This window comes from Anabrus simplex, chromosome 1 (assembly GCF_040414725.1).
Source record: "Anabrus simplex isolate iqAnaSimp1 chromosome 1, ASM4041472v1, whole genome shotgun sequence".
NCBI classification, from domain to species: Eukaryota; Metazoa; Arthropoda; class Insecta; order Orthoptera; family Tettigoniidae; genus Anabrus; species Anabrus simplex.
This window is the reverse complement of record NC_090265.1, coordinates 1,223,216,555-1,223,244,418: the sequence shown is the minus strand read 5'-3', so window position 1 is coordinate 1,223,244,418 and position 27,864 is coordinate 1,223,216,555. Positions and strand designations below refer to the sequence as shown.

Here is a 27,864-nt window from a genome sequence, read left to right as displayed (position 1 = left end):
CGCTGGTCATACCCAGAATCGTAAATGAGATGCCGGATTTTGAAAAGCTTAACCAAGAGCTTACGACCTCGATATTTGGTCCATTCAGTCATCGAATCGAATCCACGTCCTGTTAGGTGAACTGAGCGCGCTTTTGATCGTCTTTGTCAATCCAGGATGACTAGCTAACTCTGATGACGCTTGATAAAGAAAATAATAATAATAATAATAATAATAATAATAATAATAATAATAATAATAATAATAATAATAATAATGGCTTTACGCTCCACTAACTACTTTTACGGTTTTCGGAGACGCCGAGGTGCCGACATGTTGTCCCGCTGGAGTTCTTTTACGTGCCGGTAAATCTACCGACACGGTGCTGACGTATTTGAGCACCTTCAAATACCACCGGACTGAGCCAGGATCGAACCTGTCAACTTAGGCTCAGAAAGCTAGCGCCTTAATCGTCTGAGCCACTCAGCCCGGCGATAAAGCAAATAAGTTCACGTTAACATCTGATGTAAGATTCCTCAAAGATATCTCTTTAACGCTTAAATCTTTCTCTCACGTTCAAAAGTGTGCCAAGCCACTGTCTGCTACCATTATTGCAATGCCTTATGACACATGTTTATATTATGTGCATATTTCTAAACAAACCAACACTGAATACGCCTGAGTACGAAGAGTTGATGAGAGAATCAAAATTAATTCCTCTTTCTATTTTATCAAAGTTCTCAACGCCTAACTCGGGCTATTCTTCGGCAGGTTCTAGAAAGTTGCAGCATACCTTAGGAAACGGTAGGTCTCAGAACTGAGTCTGAATATTTCCCCTTCACTTCAGTCACTTCTGTTCTTAGTTTCATATTTGAACTTGCACTATGAACACTTGGCTTTTCCCGACATCGATAAAGCTGGTTCAGAGAAGAGTCCATTTTTGTCCGCTTTGCGCAAAGACGATATAGTACAGTAGTTTCTTCTGATTTCACAAGGAGCACTGTCCAGAATTGAATTTCTTCTCTGAATACTTACTCTACCAGCAGCAGTAGTAGTAATAGTATCTCTACCTAGCCGAGAGAGTAAATGCGTGCCCAGTTCACCCGGAAGGATGTGGATTCGATTCGGCCTGTAACAAAAATGAATTTCAGGTTAATTCCAGCGGCCAAATAAGGTCGGACACAACGCTAACCACTCTAATTTACTTAGTGCCGAGGACATCATGATCTGTACAGAGATGACTTTACTGTTTTGCTTTACTTTCTATACTAAGCCAACCACGAAGACCCCGGGTTTGACGAGTTGTCCAAGTAATTAATCCTAGTTTAGTTCAAAGTTTTGAACGAGAATACTCGGATCCGCGATGCCATCTGAGGAGCTGACTAATTTGTAAGGCAGTGGACCAGGTCGAGAAAGCAAAGTAAGGGTACGTTTATGCTGCAGCCTGGCTGCTGGCACATCGCTAAGCCTCGCTGCTCGATGTTAGGCGATGATGAAACAAACCAATGAATCTCAATCAGTGCATTTACCCTGGAGCCCGGCTCATAGCTGCGCTGCTAGCTGCTATCCCTGCCACATCCATGGTCTCAAACACGTTTGATTTTCGAGCCTGGCCCATCGCTGGCAATCTTGTAACTTGGACTGTGATTGGTTCTTTCAAGGTCACCCGCTCTCCCACTCCTTCCTCTCTTCGCACTCTATACACACGTTCAGTGATCACTTGCTCACTTGCTATCTGAACCTGTCTTCGAACGCAATGCGATTTGGAGCCAGCGGCATGCGGATCATCACACGAGTTTCATATGAGATAAAAGGAGTGACGAGATGACGAGCCGCCAGTAAACCTTTTCCTACGATTTATGAGAGAGAGTGGCTTGTTTTATCGTGTTTAAAAGTAAAGTAACTATTTGTGTTATAATTGGTTTATTGTTAACTACTATTTTACCCTAGCGGGCGAGTTGGCCGTGCGATTAGGGGCGTGCAGCTGTGAGCTTGCATCCTGGAGACAGTGGGTTCGAACCCCACTGTCGGCGGCCCTGAAGATGGTTTTCCGTGGTTTCCCATTTTCATACCAGGAAAATGCTGGGGTTGTACCTTAATTAAGACCACGACTGCTTCCTTCCTATTCAGAGGCCTCTTCTATCCCATCGCTGCCATAAGACCTATCTGTGTCGGCGCGACGTAAAACAAATAGCAAAAAAAAAAAAAACTATGTGTTTACCTTTGTGTATTTTTAATTGGAATTAAATATATTATTTTACTTCAATATCAGTGCATTGCGAATTAGATCCACTGCTTATTTTAAATTAATAATTTTCCTCATCATTATCATTTTTCTAATCTACCGAGTTCAATAGCTGCAGTCGCTTAAGTGCGGCCAGTATCCAGTAATCGGGAGATAGTGGGTTCGAGCCCCACTGTCGGCAGCCCTGAAGATGGTTTTTCGTGGTTTCCCATTTTCACACCAAGGCAAATGCCGGGGCTGTACCTTAATTAAGGCCACGGCCGCTTCCTTCCAATTCCTAGGCCTTTCCTCTCCCATCGTCGCCGTAAGACATATCTGTGTCGGTGCGACGTAAAGCAAATAGCATTTTCCTAATCCTAGTCAGTGGATTAATTATAACTTTTAATCCATTTCGTCCCATCTCGTACCATCATGGGCCGATGACCTACATGTTAGCCCACTTTAAACAACAAGCATCATCATCATCATCATCATCAAACTATCGAATGACGTGGCAAAAGAATGCGGAACGATTACATCAACTTTGTTCTTTTAATCTTGCCATTTTGGGGACCTCTATTTTTACAAGCAGGTGATTTATATGAAGTACCTCGTTTTTCATGGAAAGTTCGACAGTTATTTTTTCAAACTGTAAACACATTTTGTTAAGGAGACCTAACTAAAGTCAAAATGACATACTCCATAACCCCCTATTTTACATTATTTAAAAGTACACTATTAAATTACGAAATGAAGCATTTGTAGCTTCATTCTTCAATCAACTCCCGCAGTAGAAATGCACTGAAAAATCCAGGCGAAGCATTTTACACTTTTTATTTCACATTCAGTACACCAAATTATTGTAAGATACACTCGTCAACAGAACTGCGACTCACTCGTTAAAAAAATCTCTGAATTTATTCCGCACTTCAGAAGCTTCAGCTGGAGCTGTGTTGTTTCTCCTCGACGGGGTAGCTCTTGGAAGTACGTCTTCGTAGTCTAAGAGGTGTTTTTTTTTTTGCTTTACGTCGCACCGACACAGATATGGCTTACGGCGACGGTGGGATAGGAAAGGCCTAGGAATTGGAAGGAAGCGGCCGTGGCCTTAATTAAGATACAGCCCCGGCATTTGCCTGGTGTGAAAATGGGAAACCACGAAAAACCATCTTCAAGGTTGCCGACAGTGGGGCTTGAACCCACTATCTCCCGATTACTGGATACTGGCCGCACTTAAGCGACTGCGCTATCGATATCGGTAGTCTAAGTGTTCATGCCCTCTATATCTATAATCAAATTATGCAAAATACAAACCGCCTTAACTATCAGTTCCTCTGTTTTGAATTTTCGACTACAGCTGAGAGCTGCCAGCAGCGTGCGCGCGGGGCTGCTGCAGGGTAAAAGCTCCATGGCGAGCAGCCAGGCTATAGCCAGCAGCGAAGTGCTAGGGCGAGCATCCATGAGCCAGCAGCGAAGCTGCAGCATAAACGTACCCTAATGTATAGTCCATCTTCGTAGTAAGCGTCTTTCTGGACGACCGGAGGTGTGGCCTGGCCTCGTGTGCGAGGAACTATGGGAGCGTTCGCGCTGGTGGTGGGGGAAGAACTTGAACCTTTCCTCCAGCTGACACAGTCGAGTTCAGGCAGCGGACGTAGCCCTGGGAACTGACTGAAATAGTGTGGAAAGCTTAGGCGCGATACGTTCCCGGGTCGGGGTGGTCATTATGCAATGGCTCATTGGTGTACATACATCACACTAACTCAAAGGTGTAGGAATTACTTAATATGATAAACTAGTGAAAATAAAATAGTACCGTACATTGTACAAATCGAGTCTTATATTTCGATTGTCTGCCTTAAAACCTTGTCAATTAACTACACAGGCCTTTGAGCATAACATTCTAAAATTTCAGTTCTATTCCAGTACGGAAATACTTCGTAACTTTCGTCGTAAATGTTGGTGACGTCAAGAAATCAGAGGGTCATGCCTAAAAGAATTCATATCGGATGATGCTTTCGACACAACGTGAAATAAATCTCAGTGTATAGTAAAAGTGGAGGTCAATATTTTGGCACTCTGTAGCCTTTAATTTATTCTTATACATTCTTATTATACATTCTTACGAATATGAAATCTGTTATATAAAATTGAAAGGTTTGAACCATTTGGTAGAAAATCAATTGAACATAAGACAGTAACTTGCAACTGGTAATACTGCGAATAAAGGAAGTTCGTTTGAAACTGTACTGTACTGTATACCAAGGAAAGGCGCATCGGTACGCGCTATCAGTTCATCAATCGCCTAACGAACAGGAGGAAGTTGTTTCCACTGACAGCCTGGAGATATGATCTACTTAACATGATTTCTAGTGAAATACGTATAAAAGAGATTAATTAATGCAAATTTGTCGGGAAAATGCAGAGAAGAAGCTACTTTCATAATAACATTAACAATGTCTACTTTTCTTGTCCATCAGAAGAAATATAATAATATATAATACTCTTGAATAACCTGCTATTGTTATGACAGAGAACAGGTCTCCTACAGCAACAGCAGCAACAAAAACAACGAAAACAGCAATAAAATGCTCCGGAACAATAGACAATATAAATCTGTCTCATAAAATCAGAGCAAAAATATTATCGGACTTCTTACGTGTTCTATGATCACTTTTGTTTAATATTCGGAGTTCGGGGATCTTATTTACAAATTATTCAGAATAATCTTCACTCTCGTCTGAATCAGTGTCATCTGAAGTTTCACCGAGGTTGATGTCGGACTGGTCTAATTCTAATTCCTTATGCATGGTGTTGTCACGCTCCCAGTATTCCTGCTCAGTGTCTTTTACGTGGTCGCAACATTTTTTCCGTTTGTCTTGCGAATACTGTGCAAGCAATATCCGCAAAGAGCTTCCTTTTTGTCGAGTGTGTCTGCTGTCAAGTCACGAGTGATCTATAAGACAGAGAAATATTTCGTACAGAATAAGCATTTTTATTTATATTGGGAATAGGAGCGCGTCATTTATGAACAGTGAAGGCATTAGAGATGCTATGGCACACATTTTATGCTAAAAAACTAATTATGCTGTATTACTATTAATTGAGATATATTATATTTTTGCTAGGGGCTTTACGTCGCACCGACACAGATAGGTCTTATGGCGACGATGGGATAGGAAAGGCCTAGGAGTTGGAAGGAAGCGGACGTGGCCTTAATTAAGGTACAGCCCCAGCATTTGCCTGGTGTGAAAATGGGAAACCACGGAAAACCATCTTCAGGGCTGCCAATAGTGGGATTCGAACCTACTATCTCCCGGATGGAAGCTCACAGCCGCGCGCCTCTACGCGCACGGCCAACTCGCCCGGTGAGATATATTCTTATCACGGACCTCTCCTTTGATATCTTCCCAAACCGACTCAGTGTGCTTCAGATCTGGATGATTATGTTTCATATGTTCACTCATGGTATAAACACTTTCACGTGCCTAGCCTCGCAGTGGTCTCCCAGATTTAGAAGAGGACCTAGAAGCCATGCTCGTCACTTCAGTAATTTCAACTTAGCCCGCACGTAACAACACGCGCCGCTTGAGAGACGTTTTCACTTCAGCGCTAGCCTGGCGACTGGACCTGCTGTAGGAGTGGGGGGACGATAGCTCCCACCACTGCATGCGCAACCATTTCTCGCGCAGGACGCTTTCAACCAAAACGCACTATAGCTGATGATTTCGTCACGCTCACTACGTGACACCTCAAATACTGCGGGGCATATGCCTCTTAATACGCTGTGTTGGTCATTGCATTGTTGGATGGTCAACTGTTGAAGGTGCTCTGTCTTTTTGTAAGGATAAAACAATTGTTTCGTAGCAAAAAATATATTAAATTAGTGTGTGTGAGTGATCTAATTAGTGCTACAAATATTGTATGTTTGGTAATTGTAGAAGTAACCAAGATTAGAGTGTCGTTGTTTTTTACTTTACATTGAGTAGTTTTGTTGGTGTTGGTTCGTTACGTGCTGTAGGTTACGTAAGCTAGGTTTACTTCGTCTCGATTTTGAATTGGTGGAAACAGAACATGATATTCCCTTTTTTGTTTATATATATGCAGTTTTGTTGGTAAAATACTTGTACGAAGTTGTGCCTTCCACAGTTTTTACATTCGTATAAGCCTAGATACTAGGCACGGTGTTTTAACCCGTTAACAACGGAGCCGGACGGACGAACAGTAAGCATCAACAATCTGAAATTTTCAGCCACAGAAAACGTCTTTGAAGGAGGGGGATGGTGGAGATCCAGTCGATCATATTCATATACATGAAAACCTCTGTTAACCCATTGTAGTTTTAATTTCTGTCGCGCCCGTAGTAGGAAAAAATATCTGCCTACGTATTTAAGTATTTAGTTTTAACTACACTTCCATTGTTTCAGTCAACATGTTAGGATGCGTTTAAGTGCAATTCAGAATTGTAGTGTAGTTATTACATAGTATCTTGCTTGCTTTATTGCTGAATAATTCTCGTGTAATTCTTTCGATATTTCGGCATTTTACGGCAGTTTTCATTTCTGTTAGCTCGTAATAATAATAATAATAATAATAATAATAATAATAATAATAATAATCTGTCTACTTATTTATGTACGGTTATTGTCGTGTAATATTTGTGTAGTATACAGGGTTAGTTGCAAAAGACAGGTGGTCTAATGTTTTAAACTGAGGGATAAGGGATCTAGTCACGGGCAGATTTCAAGAAAGGAACCGGTGAAGAATTTGTACGACAATAGTATTCATATTTCATACTCGAGCTATTGTAGTTCTGCGGCGGTTGTTTCTATTTCAAATTAATATTATATACTGAAATTTGCTCTCGTAAATTGGAACCTTTATGTTAGAAACGTTAAACTGATCAGTTCCTTTTCTCTTCTTCATTAGCTAAGGGAAGAGGCATGCATCAGTATCGCACTTCTGTGACCTTCGAATGAATTGTCCTTGTAAAGCAGCTGGTAAGGTACTGGTAGCAAAAGTAGCACGTGCAAATATTTATTAGCAATGCCTCAGCTATGTAAAGTGTGCTGAACTTGGAAAAGACTATTGGATAGTTACGTTTACTCACACTACTGGTGGTTGGTATCACTGACACACCGATTGGGATGAGCAGTGTGCACATTTAATGGAATAATGGCGGACGAGTATTCACGGCTGTCTGCGGCCTGGTCATTCCAGCTCTGGAACTTTGGACTGTTAGATCGGCACCATAGAATTATTCGTTAACGGTGAGAGAATGTGCTGTTTTTCATTTGATCGAGTATTTTATACGATAACATTGCTTTTAATCGCTACATTCCTACTGACGTCATTGCAATAACCTGTGTTGACTTGAGATGGGAAAACCACAAAGACAGTCTTTCTAAGAATTCCGTAGCGAAGCACAGGTACATCAGCTAGTAAATACATATAATAGGAACTCGCTAAATTCTTTGAAGAATTGTCCTTCATATTATTCATGAATGAAAATGTTCAATCGAATGCTCAGTGCAGTTTTAATAGAATGAGAACTCTGAAAGTTACCAAGCACTGATTTTGAATGAACAACCTCTGGTATTTTACATACACTGCTTCGGCTCTAGGTACGGTACGCTAAAAACTACAAGTACAATGGGAGAGAGCCGGCTTAATGGCTTTGCATTCGCAAACATTCATACGGAAGGGGCAATAAATGTTGAAGAATTACAGTACTTCAGTAAGTCGAAGCCACGAAGGCTCGATATTTCTAATCAGTCAAATGTTGATTGACGTGAACTGCTAATATTTAACTGTGCATAGTTCGTAAACCTGAAATAAAAGTTGATGTAGTACTTTAAAACGCATTTAATGGAATTTTGTGGTGAAATGCATAGCTATAAATTACCCCAAGTGTTTACTATACCATAACAATTTCCTTAAAATAAATTTGGGAAATGTCATCACCACGGAGGTAATATGTCCCAATTACTCGTTGTTTTTTGTTTTATGGTATGTTGGTTTTAAGGTTAGCGCCTCCCTTTAGGAAATTCGGGATCTGCCTCTGCTTCAAAGTATACAGGAATTATAAAGATATGGATTATAATATCGATATTTTTTTACTACAGGAATTACAACGCAAATAAGCTGGAAAGAGTCTTACTCTTATAAAAATAAAGTAGAATTTAGCTCTTAGGGAAATAGCAAGCAAATGATATTAAACCAAGGTACAATTTTAAGATGGTTTCCTTTTGTTTGGCACGCGAGATTGGTCATCGTTCACGATAATAGTTAAATACTAACGCAAGGTCGGTCGACAATGGCGACCACAGGGTAACAATGAAGTCCAGAAGAAGAAAAAGAAGACGTCCAGGTTACGATTCCCAGTCAAAGTATGCCGTTAATCATGAATAATCATGTCCATCAGAAATCAAAAACAAGAAAAGCATAAGATAGAACTACAAGTATCATGTTTAAAATGTGTACGTCATGATGGAATCGGTTATTAGGATCGTGCTTACGCTTGTACTTAGAAGAGTGGCGTGACAAACCTTTATTCTTCTTTGGCATTATATTCCTCATAAAATAAAGACAATGGCGTAAAATTCGTCCAAACCTACTAAAAAATTACAAATAACTGTATGTGACTTAAAAGGCGTGAAAGGAGAAAGCAACCACAAATAAAATACAACGTTGGAAATCCTGTGAAACGACAAACAAGAAAACAATCAATCACAACATGAAACATGACCATTGCTTCAACGCTGTACTGCTCCACCTAACTAATCAAATGGTGCATTCCCAAAAATAAATAAATAGCATAATATTTTTTAACAACACATGTGACAAATCAAGAGAAAATAACAAATTCATAAATGACATGTGACAACAAGATATGATAATGCTGTGCTTATGGCTCCTTATGACATTCCATGGTGATGCTCCCTGGATCAGCTCACAGCATGGGATCGCGCTATAAGGATAAATTCTACTTTTCCTCAGTGGTAACTCAGTAAAGATGACTATCTCACACACAGTGTTCCTCTGCTAACATGGCAATGTTATGGATAAGTATTCAGAATGCAGGCGATTTCTTAGGATGTTGGTCACAGATAAATGAAACTCAGCTGGAATAAACTAGCTCTCAGTGAATGATTATACAGACGATTTTCACCCCGCAATTGCTCTAAACGCAACAACATATTCTCACGCAGATAGCCTACAGTATATGTTATCAACAATGAATTCTAGTAGTAAATGATCGAAGATTCACAAATATTCCTTATCATTCATTGTATACTCCGAGCATCCTACCAAGACCATTGGCACATATGACGTCGCAGTCAACAGTCCATCCCTCTATTACACTAGGATTCGAATAAATATTCAACCTTTGCCCACAAACATGTGCTTATTCCCAGGGCTGTAATCGAGGGTATACGCGGATATACGCCGTATGCCCTCTGGTTAACTCTGCTTGTTAGAGTATGTCTTCTGATTTCTTGCGTACCTTATATCTACTACTTTGGTTCCTTTTCTCCTTAATTTCCCCATCCGTCGGTTAATTAACTCTCCGCCTACGCTCGTAATCGCAAACATCGAAGGTTCAGCTTGATGAATAATTACATCATCAGTCATCACTCTTCGTTGCTTACGTCTTCAGCTTGATGTTCATTGATTCAAATACCCCACCGGTTGACCGATTTACGCCTATGAAATATGCGAAGACCAGGCTGAAAAACCACCGTACTGCAACATACACAAATTCAAGAGGTTGTTCTATTGAGAAGAGTGATCACAAATCAAAAGAGGCACTTAAAAATCTGGAAGTAGATCCAGTAGAAGACTACTACACAAGCTAAGTTCATTAAAATATAGATTTCATCATATTGCTTCTATATGTCTTCTTTGTCCCAAATTGAGGAAAGTTTATTGTAACTGTAACCCACTAATTTCAGGCGCCACTACTGCCTGGCATCCGGGATTTATCATGCCCTGACTAAGAGTCTCTTACACCGCTTTTTCCACATCCGTGGGGTCGCGTGTGCGAACTTTGTCACACATGTGGATTTGGCCAAATGACCTTCCTGAGGCCAACACTATGTGATCACTTCTTTGTGTTTCTGTAGTGGTTAGTAGTGTGGTGTGTTGTCTTAATATGAAGAGGAAAGTGTTGGGACAAACACCCATTCTCCGAGTGAGAAGAAATAATTAGACCCGGGAATCGAACCATGGATCCTCCGAACTGAAGGCCTTGATGCTGACCATTCAACCAAGGAGTCAGACATCTTAAATTACAGTATACCTTGTAAACATTTTGGGACTACAGCGCTGCATATTCCCATATTACTGTATATCGTAGATATTGCCTATTACTACATTAACACTAATTACATTCGAAGATCTACGTCTGAGCTCTCAAGCATTCCATTCAATCTGGCATTTTCATGCCTATGAACTATACCAAAGAAGTGAGAATAGGGCAAGCCCCTGTCTGAATAACAGAGAAATTGCTGGCCTGGTTTTCGCAGACATCCTTCTGCTGTCTTTGACATCAGTAGGTAGGGTACGCAAACCAGTATAAGGAAAACTTCTGAATATTGCAGAAAATGGAATTTGAAAATTAACATTAAAAATCATTTAAAAAAAGGAAATATATTTAAAAAAAGTTAAAGATGGTGGTTAGGAGATGTAGTACTTGAAGTGGTCAATAAAATAGAATTATTAGGAATTATAATAACATCAAATGGGATGTGGAATCAACAAATAAGACAAGCTAAAATGAAAGGGTCGGTCGCTCTATCTGGAAAGGAAGATGCCAAATACTGAATATAAGCAACATAAAAATATTTTAAATGCTCTTGTGATAAATATTGAAGTATATTTAAAAGAAGAACTAGATGTACTTAGTAATAAATACTGCAAAAAATAATAATGGGTCTACCAGAATGTTAAGTAAATAGTGGAGTTAGAATACTATGTGAAGTTATAAGGGGTGATCAAAAGGTTTCCATTTGACAGCCATACAGTCCTAAATCGGGATGCCAATCAGGCAAAACTGCCGTGAACACTGAAGCACTCATTCCACCGACACACCAAGTTGAAGATCCATGTGGGGTAAAACACTGTGTCCTCCTGCGTGAAGAAGTCATAACCGTCTGCTTCACATCCTCGTCCAACAGGAAGTGTTGACCCTTCAAGGTCTTTTTGAGGAGACTGAAGGCGAGATAATCACATGGGGAGAGATCAGGACTATAGGGCAAGGTGCTCGAATGTCTCCCACTTGCTCGTAATGGATGAGGCTGGCCTCCCAGATCAACCAACGCCTTGTGTCGTAACATGACCCGCACGGATCTTGGTACACCAGTCCTCAATGGTGGTTTTCGACAGACATGCAGCCCCATACAAAGTCTTCATTCTCCAATGGATGTCCACCAGTGTTTGTCCTTCGGCAGCCAAAAACAGAATAACAGCATGATGGTCCTGCATGGACCCATTTGGTAATAGGCCTAACGTCGCCATAGTTCACGTGGCCACATTTAATACACACATCTCAGCACAACACAACTGCCACACTAATCGCTTCGCTTTTCTCTTTTGGGGGGAGGGGGTGGTGGCCGAAACCCACAACCTCCTCATGGCAATCAGCTCAAATCTACATCGTCTCCAACATGCCGTTAGTTCAAAGAAGAAAGAAACAGCAGGGAGGATTGGGAAGTTTGATACTATGGGAGTATCAGCCTGCTATGCATGTTACCAGGCCAGGTATGGTGATAAGGTATCATTGCAGTATAATCAGGTAGTAAGGGCCAAGACAAAACCACGTATGATATAGATGTTGATTCCCATAGGGAACATGAAATATTTGTCCTGAATGAGTAAATTTATAATACCAATATAATTTTATATCATATATATCATCCGATGGCCAGGCAGGCATCAAATTTTGGAAGTGAGACATAGTCTCTCATAGTGCATTGGCACTGCTGGTGGCTTCAAATAGCCTATGCAGTGGCCTCCACGGTATGCACTAGCCTTGCGTCTTGGTAGGTGTGCTAAGGACCAACTGATGAGCCCAACTTAACACATGAGGGCGAAACGCAGGAAACAAAGAATGAGTTAGCTGGAAAATTTATAATATCCAATAACGGACCATTATATTGGTATTATAAAACCACGTAGGTGGAAAAAAAAAAAAAGATGCCTACATGTAAAACCTGACAAATTAATAACACATGGAAGGATGTGGGCTGAAGGTTTCCAGGTTATGAATGTCCACTGCAGCAACCCCTCAAATGGAAACTTTATGATCATGCCTTATATAAGTATACAAGCAGATATAGCTAGAAATGTATTAAAAAACTGCTTGAGATTAAGAAGGGGAGATGGGAGGGAAAATCTGAATTTACTATACCAACTCCAGATGAAACATTTAAATGATGAAAACTGGCTAATTAAAATTAAAAGGACAGTAGACAGAATACGAATGGGAGAATACTGGAATAAAGAGATTCAGAACAAAAATAAGAAATTGTGCAAGAAAGTAACAATTAGAGTGAAAGATATTGAGAAGCAGATGATTATGACAAAATATAAGACTAAAAGAACATTATTGGAATTCTGTGAAATTATCCACAAAATGCCAATAAAAAAAATTAAAAAAGGTTTACAAACAAGAAGTAAGAGGTATAGTATGGTGGCTAATGGGATTATATAAGAATAAGGGTCAGAGAGAGAAACATGACATAAATCGTTGTTTATTTTGTGGAGAAATAATGGAAGAGGTGCTTCCATTGAGAGTTTGTAGGGACATGGATGCAATCAGAGTAAAATATTTAGGTAGGAAAAATAAAACAAAATTGGAAAGAGAGAAAGAATTCTATACAATTATCGTTAAACTATTAAACAAAGAATGAATTACACCAGGAAGAACATCAACTTTTTTTTGTATTTCAAGAAGTCTGAAGCAAAAGGAAATAAGAACAAAATAAAACAAGCACTAATTTAAAAAAATGAAGGGTAAGACACTATATTTCAAAAAGAAAACGGGGAGTGATAACATGTGGAACAGATATAATTACATTATGTTTAAATATAATATTTAATTTAGTAATAGGTGGACAGTTGTAACAAAGATAATAATCTCTAGATAATAATCTCTCTAATCAACCATCTGATATTACCTAATAGTCCTATTTTTACAGCCTTCCTTTCTATTGCATTTATTTTTAACTGCAAAATAAAACTCTGTGATGCCATATGCCACCTATCACTTCAGTTTCTAGAGCTCATCTGGTTTTATTCCCATCTTCTCAAGTATATTTTACCCCCGAGTTGATTCTGCAACTTACTGATTTGTCTGTCCACGCCAGAATAATTTATTTACCATTTGTTGATCATACTTTCTGTCATTGGCATTACCTTCCCAGTTATCATTTGGTAAATGATTACTCTCTACAATAAAATTCCTTACTGTGTCATTCCCCCACATAACTGATTATCTCAAATAATTCTGACACCTTTTCCAGGTCTTTACACCACAAAAACATCAAGTTGCCTATTATCTTTACAGACGCGTTGGCATCGGGAAGGATACCCGGCCGTAAAAATAGGCTTCATCCACATTAGTTCCAACCTCAGATAATTGGGAAGAGACCAGGAAAGAAAGGCAATATTATCAGGTTATCATACTTTGAATCAGTAAAATTTCAAACAGGTAGGTCTGTGGAGCATTTAATATACGTGGGGCTTGCCCTTTTCCATTAGACCATCCATAAATTCTATATGATTTGTACTAAATAAATAATAATGGAACACAGTGACAACAAATTTCTGTTAATTAAAATGGGCATCATTAGATTGCCCAATGAGTTACAAGTACGTTCATGCCTGCTTCGTAGAAGTCCAACTGTTTGGATGTAAGAAATTCTCTACAGGTATTGGTGAGGCAGCTGTTTAATTGTTGAACTGTTTCTCCTGCAAAAATATCCAACTGTTTCAATCATAGTAGTTGGCAACATGTCTTATATGTATTATGGATGAGGAAAAGTTTTATAGTGCCAGTTGTGTAGTTTTTGGACTGTTGTTCTCAATGTATGTGGTTGTGCTTTGTCACGAAACAAAAGAAATCCACCTGTGCTGATCAGTCTAAACATATAATTTCTGATTATCTCATCCAGGATTGTGCTTCTCACAAGTCAGCATTAACGGTTTCACCATATTTCAAAAAGGAATAGTGAGGAATACCAACAGTACTCCATCAAACAGTCACCATTAACCTCCTTGGATGATGGTTTGTTTTGACATCTGTTTTAGGGTTTCATCATCGTCTAGCCATTGTGGAGATCAATGACGATTATAGTATATTAACCATTCTTTGCATATGATACCATAACAATAAAAAATGGAACATAAGCAGGTGGTATGAGGAATCCAAGTATCAAATTTCACCTTTCCAGTTGTTTGCAGGTGATGAATAACTCTGGCATAAGATTAAACCCAATTTCATTGTCGTACCTTGATAGCAGAGTGGCAAAGTTTAAACTCATCAAAGAAAATGTAGCTGCATTTCCCACTCTTGTGTTGTGTTTAATCACTCTCAACTAGATCTACACTGGTACCATATAACAATGTTGTTTAATATGGCAGTCACTTTCCCAAAAACCGGGCGAGTTGGCCATGCGGTCAGGGGCACGCGGCTATGAGCTTGCATCTGGGAGATAGTGGGTTCAAATCCCACTGTCGGCAGCCCTGAAGATGGTTTACCATGGTTTCCCATTTTCACACCAGGCAAATGCTGGGGCTGGGGCTGTACCTTAATTCAGGCCATGGCTGCTTCCTTCCAACTCCTAGGCCTTTCCTATCCTATCATCGCCATAAGACCTATCTGTGTCGGTGCAACGTAAAGCCATTAGCAAAAAAAAAAAAAAAAATCCCAAAAACCGACATTCCATTTGCAATAACCCAATAGTTACAAAACTCATCAAATTCCCTAGTTCTGAAGATGATTGCTTGAATATGTTGGAAATGAAGCCCTTCTCTCTCTTTTTGTAAGATTGTAGTGTTCTGTATATCCCCTAATGTACATCTTTCTTTTTTAAGGTGTTTGCCATTTCTTGCATGAATTTATGTTCTCTTTCTGAATATTTTGTATTTTCATTTTAATGTGTTGCTTGTGTGAAGTGTTTACCCTCAACAGGTTAATCCCGATATGCCAACCTCAATCCTAAACTCTCCAAATTGGCAGGGACAGCATTTAAACACTGCTTGTGAAATCATTCAAATGGCAATTGTCATATTTTATCATCAGTCATCCTCAGAATAAACTTTCAGTCTTGTATTTTAACATCGAGTATGATTAAATTATGTTCTCATTCTCAATTGCATTTACCTTTCCTTCTCCATGTATTAACCCTTCCAAATACTCCCAAAGGTCCTGTTTCACTGTTTCCTTGCCTATAGATTTCACTTCCCTAACTGTGTCCTGTATTGGGTTTGCCAACTACTGTACAACATAATAGAGGTAGGATCTCTCATTGATACTGAATGTAAACAGGCTAACCCTTCCACTTGAAAACGAAGTGGAAACACAGTTTCATTGATGCTGAAACAGTAAGATTCATGTTCGATAAGTTTTTAGTCAACGTGTACACTTTAAACATTCTCCACATGGTGTGTTACAGTTGCAGTTTGGCCTGGTGTTCATCCACTCGGCGCAGGTACTCATCTTCGACTGCGGTTACCCCAAGGTGGTGGCAGCACTTCTTCTCGTACACTCAGTCATTTTCTTTGCACTCTTCTTTGACTTCTACCAGCAAGCGTATAAGAAGAGTCAAAAACTCAAGAAGCTTGAATGAACAAGTAACTTATTTACGGTAAGTAATATATACATTTATTCAGAGTGAATAAACACTTCGCCCATAAGGAGGTTGCCCATGAGGCCCATGAAGATAAAGTTGGAATTCAAGAGGATAAATTGGGGCAAATATTCGTTTATAGGAAGAGGAGTTAGGGTTTGGAATAACTTACTAAGGGAGATGTTCAATAAATACCGGTATCCAATTTCTTTGAAATCATTCAAGAAAAGGCTAGGAAAACAACAGATAGGGAAACTGCCACCTGGGCGACTGCCCTAAATGCAGATCAGTAGTGACTGTTTGTAGTGATTGATGGCAGTCTTTTGTATCAGTGCCCTTTACTTAAAAAAATAATAAAGTAAACTTTGAGTGAGCAGTTGAGTACTATGACCTTCCATGCCCAAAAACTTCAAAAATCTTTAAACTGGCCCAGAAAGCAGAACATACTGCAGTCTAAGTCAGCTGGTCCATGTCAGATATATCTGGAGTAGAATCCAATGAAACAGAATAATACTTTATTCACATTTCTTCACTTCACCGATAATGTGTTTCAGTATGCCAGATCCAATCAGAGTGATGAATTCTTCACATGCAGTTTTAGATACATATGATTTATGACCCTTTCCTTTGTTTGCATGAATGGTTATATGCTCTGCTAAACATAAATGATCAAACTTGGCCAGTAATAATTCTAATAATCTCCAAGTAATTTCCATTATGAGAAGAGATAACAGTTTCATCACCACCATGAAATGAAAGGCCTCGTTCAGCTAAAAACTTCATTACTTCAATTATTTGCTCTAGAAGTGTGAATCAGTTTTCAGTTTCATATTCTTTCACAAGTTGGGAATCTACATATTCCGCTTCCTTTTTGTGCAGGGAGAGAGAGACAGAGAGGAGGGAGGGGGAAGTAGTTGTTCCAAAGTCCAACACCAAGTCTTACAGCCTGTACCCTTGTAAATAATTATTATATATAATAACCAGTACCTTATCCAGATATGGACATTGCCCTCAGCTACACCAAGTGACACATGTGAGTGGGAGTTTACTTGCAGTAGAGTGGCCAGTTCCTTTCTGCTCTTGCAGCCAACAGCACATGGGCTATCGTACCCTCCAAATGGTGACCACACACGATTACTTCGAATACCTCGTTGGATCAAGTGTTTCAACATGGCTAATACACCATTGGTCCTGTCTCTTATAAATAAAATTATATAAGTTGTCTTTGTTTCTGGAAAATGCTAATATAAAATTTACTGTAGGATACATGTTGTTATAAATATCTGAGGGCTTAAACAGTATAAAATCATCATCATCATCATCATCATCATCATCATTGGTGACTATCTCCAGTTGTCCAGATGTACAAGCCCCCTCCATCTTTGTCTGTCCATAAACCACTGTTCTCTCGTGATCTTCTTCCAATCTTGTCCTCTCTCCTTGACATCTTTCCTCACCAGATCGATCCATTTTCCTCTGGGTCTGCCCACTGGTCTTTTTCCTTTTACTTCTCTTTCATATCCTCTTCTTGCAGTCCTGTTTGCACTCATCCTTCTTACATGGCTAAATCACTTTGTTCTTGCTTTCTAGATCCTCTGTAGTAAGGAGTCTCCTATTCCCACCTCCTCTCAAACTTTTTCATTCCTGAACTTGTCCTTCCTGGTCTTCTGTATCATGGTGGGTAGGAACTTCACTTCTGCAGCCTGGAGTTTTGAGTTGTCTTGTCTCGTTAACATGGTAGTTCCCAAGCTATACGTGAGGATGGGTGTATAACATGATTTAAATAATGTCATCTTAGCTTCCAATGGTAGCCTACTTGTTTATCCTGCAGCAGTTATCTTACTTGGTGGTAAAATTGAGTTGCCTTGCTAATTCGACTGTCCACCTCATAATTTTCAAGGTTGTCTTTTGATACCATACTACCCATGTACTTAAACTAATATATAATTTATTTGATTGTGCTTTACTATATCTCATATTAACTTCATAAGTAACAACAACTGTTAACAACAGAGAGCAAACAGAGCAGACTATATTTGACCAAGTAAAGCTGGTAAGATTTCTTCCAGGTTGTTCTCTAACCTGTTCTTTTCTTCTGTTTCAGGAATTTTGCTCAACATTCCAATGTTTTTCGTATTCCATACAAGTGTTGATGTAGAGACATCAGAAATCTTGTGCGCCAATTGCTCATCGTTAATGTTGTGTCCTATTAAATATCTTATAAAGGAATGAATCCACGTAAAAGTGATACCAACCCACAGTGCAATAGTGGACTGAGTGTCTGATATGGGTGGTTTTTCCAAGTTGTTGTGAAACTGGGTGTGACAGTAAAATCTCAGACCATCGTAAGTTACAAAATTAACTGGCAGATACAGAAAACGGTAAACAAAATCATTCAATGACATTAGGAACATAGTATATTATTCAATACAATATACCCACTTTGAACTGATGAAAAAGAATGATGAAATCAATATCGGTGAGGCCGTTATCATTCACTGTTAACAGTATACTTTTAAATGAAAAAAGAACTTTAAAACAGGTAGAGACTCTTCAGTATTTTATCAACAAGTTGATCAGTAATAACTGATCATAATTTACTCTTTTGTAAAAATAATATAGAATGATATAAAATCACAAATAAAGAGATAAGAACATGAATACAACAAACACAATGACAGGTCAGTTTGGGGAAAGGTAGTAGTAATGGAAATTAGAGATAAGAACAAACATGAAAACACAAAAGAACAAGATCATTACTATCTTCGCATAGATGGGATCTCCCCTCACCAATCCCAGTTCTTCTTCATTCATTTCCTTTTAACCTCCTGCAAGCCTGTTTCTGATTCTCAGCTTCATCAGAAGGGCAAGCATCAACATTCATTAACCTCTTAACATAGCCATTACAAAAGTGCGATTCTTTCTTACCTAATATTTTTATTGTTAAAATGGACTCTTTATTGAAAAACAGTGATAGTGGTAACAATGAAAGTAAGTTTTGTGAACTTAACAATGAAATATAAGCTGATGAAAAGTTCCTGTTTTAAAATCCTGAGTATACTCGTGATATTTTTTATGGGTTCTTCTTTTAACTTACATGTAAAATAAATAACACAGCACTAAACAGATGGCAATTAAGATAACATGCCACTCAATACTGTACAAGAAAGACATTGTTCATATGTTTGTGGCTGTGTGAAATGCCCTAAAACAAGGATCAACACACAATGCTACATAGCACTCCTTACAAATGTACCTGGATTCCCTTCATGCCTTCTTCCCTCTAGCATTGTGCACACAGAACTATATGACTCATTAAACTCAATGTCAAACTCTTCTTCACTCTCCCATTTTCACCTAACAGGCGAAATACACTTAGATAGCAATAAATACGGAAAGGCCACAAAAACGAGCTGCCTGAGTCACCGACATCCACTACGGTTGAGTCAGAGACATCTTTTGGCAAAAATAGGAACCTAAAGTAATAATTTTAAAAATATCTGGTGGAAATTCTGAAAACAACAAGAAACAAGTATATTCAGGCCTTTAAATTAGGTACCGATCAGTGAGCGACATTCCCGAGTATACTTAGGTTTTAATTTTATATAAATATATAAAATCCCAAGTATACTCGGGCTTTTATGCTAAGAGGTTAAGGGGCCTACTGGACAAATCTTCAAGACAGAAGAGTCTGGAGAGTGAAAATGAGCTCATAAGGGGCTGAGAAGAAATGGATGTAAAACAACTGGATTTTATTATGAGATAGCCTGTCTATGTGATGATGCAGAGATTGTTCTCATCCATATGTGTTTCCATGTTTGCCTTTGTCTACTCTTTCTGTTGCTCCCTCTTCCAATATTTAGTCTACTTTGTGGTTCTAATCACATTTCTATCTTTTGATATATGACTTGATTTGTCACTTGTTTGTTCCTATCCATTACTTAGAATGGTATAAATTCCACAAAAATCACTGGTTATTGAATAACATGGAAATTAATCTTAAAACTTCATGAAATCTATTTAAATTCCAGATAATCCTGTTAAAACAAACATGTGCATGAACAAATATTGTTTACAGTTTATAACCAACAGTTAATTTTGGAGAATGGATTTGGGACTTACTGTTACAGTTTTATGAATAGGTAATTTTTCTTAGTGAATATAAGATGTGAACTTGGAAGGATGCATATAGCAACAATTTTTGTATGAACTCTTCTTATGTAGAGCTACAAAGTCAGTGCAAAACCAATTTAAATGTGAAATAAGGCAACATCATTTCCTATGATAGCATGGAGATCATCCTGAAAAAGCAACAACTCCCAATTTCTCAGCGTCCATTATCAGTCCAGTGACAAACATCGGGACTTCGGCTACAAAGGAAGGTTGCCTGAATATACCCTTGACTTTCTGATGAATGTAATCATGGACCAGCGGCAACCAGTAATTAATAGAAAGAAGAAAGTTTAAGAAATATTTTACACCAAGCTTTGCCCTGCAAATAAATGAAGATCACATCTTACGCTTATATTTTTTTAGTGTAAGTGAATTTTATATTCAAATTATATTTTATTTGATCAAGAGGAATTGTCATATTTTAGGGGCATTTGCATATAAGGATGTAATCAAATTAAGACAATATCAAGAAAATGACTGCAGTGTAACATAAGCAGGATTAAGTACATCAAGGACCCCTGATGATTTTACATAACCTTCCCTCAAAAATGTTCAGTCACACTAAGGTACTCATTACTGAACAAATTGGTCACATCCTTAACTAATCATATCATATACGGTAATTGCAAGTATTTATGCAATGTTCACAATCAGTCTCCCTGAACAGGTATCAGCGAATCACTATTTCCTGGTACTACTGTACTCCTTACATACGGTAGTTCACATTCAGTGTTTCAGGGTATTTCCCCAACAAACCTAATCTACAACCAGATTTATGCATAACTACTGCAAGACCTTAAATCCTGGAAATGTTCTTAAGGGCTGGTTCTACCATATACTAGTAAAGGAGCAAGTAAATTATGCATTGTGTAAAAGGTTACGGTACTTCCAACTAATAATTTCCACGTAACGCTATCTGCAAATTAATTCTCAGTTACCTGATGAGTAAACTGTTAGGCATTTTGAGGGTCAGATGAAAGCTTACCTACCAGGTCTTTCTCAGAAACAGAAACATGTTTTCCATTCTCTATATTGCACAGAACCTAGGTCAGCAACAAGGAACAGCAACACATTTTGGTGATCATACAGCTGCAAATTAATTTGTCTCCTCTATAAGTATACTATGCCTTTGCTGGCGGACCTAGTGTTTACAGTGCACTACGTCTTCTGGTATGGGCTAAAGCAATTTTGTTACTTTCATTGATCTTGGCTTTGACAAAATGAAAGTGACTGAGGTATGAGTGATGCTAGTAATGCCATTCCTTCTGCAGCCAGTCCCTGCTATGAATGGCGTGAAAATATTGCTCATAGGGTTGGTTGGTGCTTGCATTTCAGTGGGCTTGGCAGACTGATATGTAATAGCAACTTCTGGCTCGGTGAGGAAAGCAACGGGAAACTACCTCACTCCTCATTTCCCTAGTACGCCTCTTCAGTGATGCCTAGGCCATCTATGACAGCTGATGGCAGAGCTGTTGAGGATCCAACCAGCCTTGGGGCTGAGGACTAAACAAACAAACATAAGTATACTATTAACAGTGAATGGTAAAGGCATCACTGATGGGGAGCAAATTTAATTTGTTAAATTTTGTATGCAAGTTGTGGTTGAGCAATTTTTGTTATTACCTTGTGCCTAGATATCTCGAATTTGCCAAATATATATATATATATATATATATAGACCTTGCAGGTTTCCTTTGATACTGAGAAAGTATCTTAAACTATTTATTCACTTACGGTATTCTCTTGAATTCCCAATTATTATTCTCTGGTCATCATATTACAGAACCCATTCTTTCATCTTTGATTACATCCTTGTGATTTAACTTCAGACTTGCAAATAAATTTGCTTCCTGGATTACCAGTAACACCATACTTAGCCATCTTGGTGATACTCAGCTGATGGAAACAAAGGAAAATAAGGACAGTCACAATGAGACTCCTACTTCTGATGATAGATAGCACCACAACTGAAAGTGAGAATTTGTTGAAAATCAATCTAGCCAACCCCCTATATCGATATCTAGCTCCTGGTAGCTACCCAACACTTTCATGTAAGTGATAGGGCCTACTATGCAAAGCATAGTGCCAAGAGATTTACACCTCCGGGTAGTTTATCTTCAGTGCAGCTACTGTCTATTTTACCAGAAGGTGGCAGAATCCATCCCAAGAATACTATATTTATACACATGAATTGTATGTTTTATATTGTCGCATTAAGTATCCTTATCTATTAAAATATTAATCTCAGGTGAACCACTACATATTATATTCCACATCATCACACACAGATCTGATAGTAAATTTATCCTACGTGACAAAATATCACATTTTACATCTTTTCAAATGAATTAGAAATGTGCATTTTGTTATCTGAGCAGACCAGTGTGTAAAATGAGATCTTCACTGCAGACTCACATAATTTCCTTTGTCAAGGTCAGTCACTCAATGATTAGTGGCTAATTATGATTAGCTTGGTAGGTCAATATTATCAGATGTAACATACCATCAACTCTGTTTACATTTGTCATTTTGTGTCAATTTCACTCAAGTTGATGACTGTCACGTTATAAAGGATAATTTTGCAATATTATTTGTTAAATTAATGGTGGCAACATAAATTATTACGTAAGGATCATTTCCTTTATCTGTGTGATTTCTAGTGTATTATGATATAATATGGCAGTGTATAATTATCTTTATTTATAATAAACTATATTGTCTTCTGTATATATATATATACATACCTGAGTTGTTTGGTAATTATGATCCTTAACCTTTTGCCTACCTTCAACATATGAGAGAGGATTTGAAGCAGATAATCCTGTTGTTTAACCCCCTAAAACAGCAACCACCATCCCCAACAGAAAATATTTGTATGTGAATTTGGTATTGCTTTCATTCACTTGTATTTGATATCTCTTACCATCTGCCCTCTTAAAACTTCCTTCCTTCTCATGTGATTCTTGTCGACAGCCAATAACACAGAATAAGATAAATAATAATGAGGAGAACATCCGTTTATGAATAATGTTGAAAGAAGAGAAGCCAGCTTTAGGGAAAATGCTTACACCCTCCAATTGTGTTCAATTATACTTAATGTATAAATGAAATAAAGTGAACAATTACAAGAGGGAGAGAAAGAGAATTAATACTTCGTAATTACTTTTCCTGATGTTTGCATCCTCTATAGCTATATCTAAACTTGCCCTTATTATTTAGTATGCTAAAATTGTATGTACACACTAAGATTCATTCATGAACACCTTATGGAATATAAACAGTCAAATATATATATATATATATATATATATAAAAATGAAAATGAATACATAATAGGATAAACACAATGACAAGTTACTGGGATTTATAAGGACAGACCCAATCTAATTGAACACAGCAGTGTATGAGATGTAGAAACTGTCCTTGTCCTTGAGTGTTTTCATGTTTGTCCTGTCTCCCATTTCTGTTGCCCTATCTTCCCATGCTTTCTACATGTCACTGAATTTGACACTTGTATGCTACTTTCCATTACTTATGTTGACCTCTTGGACTCCTTTTCTCCTATTTCTCCTTCTGTATTTGTCCTGTATTCTTAGTTTTTTGCCATCTGTATTCAACAGAGTGGCAGTTTTGAAACAGGTTTCGGAAGACACCTGTTAAACCTTTCAGGAGAAGATGATCAGTGATGGGAATGGTACAAGAAAAAAATAATTGGGCTGAATTAGTTATCTGAGAAATATTTTACTTACAGTAATTACAATTACACATTACTTTTCAACAAGTAATAAGTAATATTATATACACGTGTATATATTTTTTCACAAGAACATCAGTACACATACTGTGTGTGACCGCAAGGATCCTGATTTTGCAGAAAACGCTAGTAGATGTAATGTTACAACTTTGAAAAAAATATAAAAACTTTGTATGCACAAATAAAAAACTGCTTAGACTTTATGGGATGCAACACATTCATAGGGGATTATCACAAAAACTGACCTAGATTAAAAATTACGAAACATAAAGGAGGTGGTGCAGAACACTTAACGAGTCTTTGATAATGCCTATTATGATGATTTTAAGTATATTTCTGGGGATACCTAACCCTTTCAAGATATGCCAGGCGTATTTTGTAATACACCCCCCTGCTACCAAAAAAAAGCAGTCCTTTAACTGACCAATGCTCAAGTCGAATGGTTCATAAATATCTTTCTTTTCTCTGTTAACCTCAATCACCTGCTCAATGTCTCTTTCAAAATGAATGGTGGGATCAAACACTAAAGCAGTGTGCTCTTCTGGATGAATGGCAATGACATCAGCTCTTCTATTCGACCCTGTAGAAGAGACACAGTGAACTTCTTCATAAACTTGCCACTTTATTTCCCTTAATGCTGATCTAACTCTGTGATGGCGATTATTTCTTTGCAGTGCTCCCTTGGGACAGATACCAAGCAAGTGTCCTAAAGTTTTAGTCTCGCCACAGTCAGGATAATAGCAGTAGGTTGTACTTGTGCACCTTCCAGGGACTGCTCAAACTGCCGAGATGTTGGACGACATTTTAAGGGCGTTTGTTCACTTTGAAGACGATAAACCATTACAATTATTCACCCAAAAGTTGGCTTTGGATAGGTCAGCCTATAAGGAGATGCCCTTTCCTCTCTTCAAGGAGTGAGAAACCCATGTTTGAAAGGCTTTCTTCTTTAAGACTTTTCTTATTCACCTGCCAGTTCAGTTGCTGTTATCAGCTTTATTGATATTTAAAATACCAAAGGCAGATTTCCTCTCACTATGAAAGTCTTTACAGAACACTAGTCTTACAGAAATCACTAACTTGTTTTTCACATAAAACAAATTTTACTTCATTTTGTGAGTATTTTTTAGAACAGAGACATTATGTGGCTATGAACTCTAGGCAATACTAAACATGATAACTTGGGACTTTCAAAATGATAGCTTTCCATCATTTTTATTTTGGTTAATGGATTTTTTAGCATTCCAAAGATTATGTCACTTACTTTGCAAATAAATTAATTGGTTCTTTTCCCATAGCTAAGCCTTACGTCTTTGCAGGAAATTTTTTGCTATTTTGCTTTATGTCACACCGACACAGATAGATCTTACGGCAACGATGGGACAGGGAAGGCCTAGGAGTGGGAAGGAAGTGGCCGTGGCCTTAATTAAGGTACAGCCCCAGCATTTGCCTGGTGTGAAAACAGGGAACCATGGAAACCCATCTTCAGGACTGCTGACAGTGGGGTTCGAATCCACTATCTCCCAGATGCAAGCTCACAGCTGCGCGACCCTAACCACACGGCTCTTTGCAGGAATGATTATGAAACTCGAAATAAGAATAATAGTTAACCCATTAAGCGGGGAGCTCGGTACACACTAGCTCACTCTCAGGTGGGGAGCGATTTCCCTGATTGAAGAAAATATTTAATACTTGATTAAAAACAATCTTAGACTAAAATGAACTATTGAAGGGCCAAAAGAGAAATATTTACTTGAATATAATGTATTTAATTCTTGAAAAATTCTATTATTTTAATTTTTCAATACTTTGTGCAAAAACGTACTAAGTGCTTTCACACTGTGATATCGAGATTGCTTCTTCCTAACAGTAAAGCTCTGGTTTTTGTTTATACAATAACTTTCACCTGAATATTTTAGGCAGTTTACTATCAATCTCTGCCTGAAGATAAATGTTTCTGTATATGTAAATTGTAGATTTACAAAGTTTACATATACTTAAAAGATGTGCAATGGAATAAATTATAATACTCACGAAATTTTCTGTTATGTTGGTTTGCGCTTTCGAGGGATCAAGTTTATATCGCCTCTCTACAATTACTAAGTGACATAAACGGACTACATTACACTACAATACAGGTAATATTTACAGTATTTACAGTCTTCACAGTGTTATGTCTTTTACAGCTGTTCATTAGGATACACACGGAAGCAGGTCCTGTTATATAACCTGTCTCGCCTTCGCATAATTTATATAATTCCATTCCGAAACGCAATCGTTTTCCTGTTATGTAAACTTTACTCCCTAGCCATCCTTTCCATAGCAAGAGGTTCTCATCAATTGACATTTTGCCATCAGGGTATAAGCTTCCGAAAATTTTGCTAACAGGTGGTCAAATACTGGATTTATCTCGTATATTTTTGGAAGAAGTTTTGCATTATTCACCTCATTGTCAGAGATATGCATAAAACTGTGGAGGAAAATCTAATAATAATAATAATAATAATAATAATAATAATAATAATAATAATAATAATAATAATAATAATAATAATAATAATAATAATAATAATAATGTTATTGGGTTCACGTCCCACTAACTACTTTTACGGTTTTCGGAGACACTGAGGTGCCGGAATTTAGTCCCGCAGGAGTTCTTTTGCATCCCAGTAAATCTGCTTACAAGAGGCCGATGTATTTGAGCACCTTCAAATACCACCGGTCTGAGCCAGAATCGAACCTGCCAAGTTGGTGTCAGGAGGCCGGCCAGGCCACTCAATCTGGCGAGAAAAAATCTCTTCTGTGTCATCAGCTCATAGAAAATAGGTGTAGTGAACAAGCGATTGCGAGAAATAATGTCCTGATTTAGGTTTCTGTACAATCCCCTGCGGCAACAGTATGGCCATGAGAAGCCTTATTTTGTCCTTATTTGTTCGGACACGGTCTTGATCTTGATTCCTACCTTTCGTCTTACTAAACTGGGTTTTATGTGCGATTTCCTGCTCGGCATCTTTTGTCTGTTCAGCTATGTCCTGGCATATCTCATCATAAAAAAGTAATTAAAATATTTCGCTCAGTTTTGTTTTCCCTAAAAACACTCTCATTACATCACGATGGAAATTTGGATCAAAGCGGGAATTTCTTTGTCCATTTTCAGTATAAGTTGATGAAGAACTTGCAATGGTTGGATTGTAATCAGTATTATCGTCACAACTGTCACTGTCATGATCGCTACTTGAACTGGAATCGAACATGTGTCGTCTCTTTTGCGACTGCTGAACATTTGCATCAGCTACAAGCCTGCGGTACTTATTCCAGGTAATTACGAATTCCCCTTCGGCAGAACTTACTTCACTAATACCACAATTCTCCCCACTAAATTCCAACATTTCGTTTATCATGACCCATAAATCATCTTCCTCTAACAGTGGGGGCCGGTAATTCGTTACAGATATTTTAGCGGGAAAAAAATGTAAGAAAAAGGTTTGAATAGAACCCTGGTCTAAGCAGTTTGGACGGAAATCATAAAATATTACGGATGCATACGATAATAAAATGTCGTGTAACTCGCGATAAACACACACTTCAGTCGAGAAGGAAGGAAATAATAAATCAGGTCACAGTTCTAAAATGTCATCAGAGATGTCTTTTCAGTGTCATGATCACTAGAAAGCCCTTCAACAGCAATATTATTACATCCAAGGGACGCTTAGGCAGTGAGCTAAAGCTTCAGCGCGGAGCTATTAGGCCTTAGGTCGTTCTTGCCCGGACGTCAGTTGTGTTCTTTATGTTGCAACTCATGGATGACACATAGGTATTGGAAGAACATAGTTGAAAAAATTCACATCGGAGGGCAGACTCATCCGGAATATGCTGCTGAAAAGAAAATA

The 27,864-nt window shown here is 38.2% G+C and overlaps 1 protein-coding gene across 2 annotated transcripts in view; it reads left to right on the top strand.

Annotated features, from left to right (window-relative positions):
• The window catches only part of LOC136858211 (very long chain fatty acid elongase AAEL008004), a 301,631-nt gene extending 278,677 nt beyond the window's left edge, over nucleotides 1-22,954 (top strand). For both annotated transcript variants that reach the window (XM_067137592.2, XM_067137591.2), the window contains 2 exons: nucleotides 15,877-16,068; nucleotides 18,155-22,954. In XM_067137592.2, the coding sequence (XP_066993693.1) occupies nucleotides 15,877-16,050 (174 nt within the window). In that variant the 3' untranslated portion in view covers nucleotides 16,051-16,068; nucleotides 18,155-22,954. The remainder of the gene's footprint in view (nucleotides 1-15,876; nucleotides 16,069-18,154) is intronic.
• The last annotated feature ends 4,910 nt before the right edge of the window (nucleotides 22,955-27,864 follow it).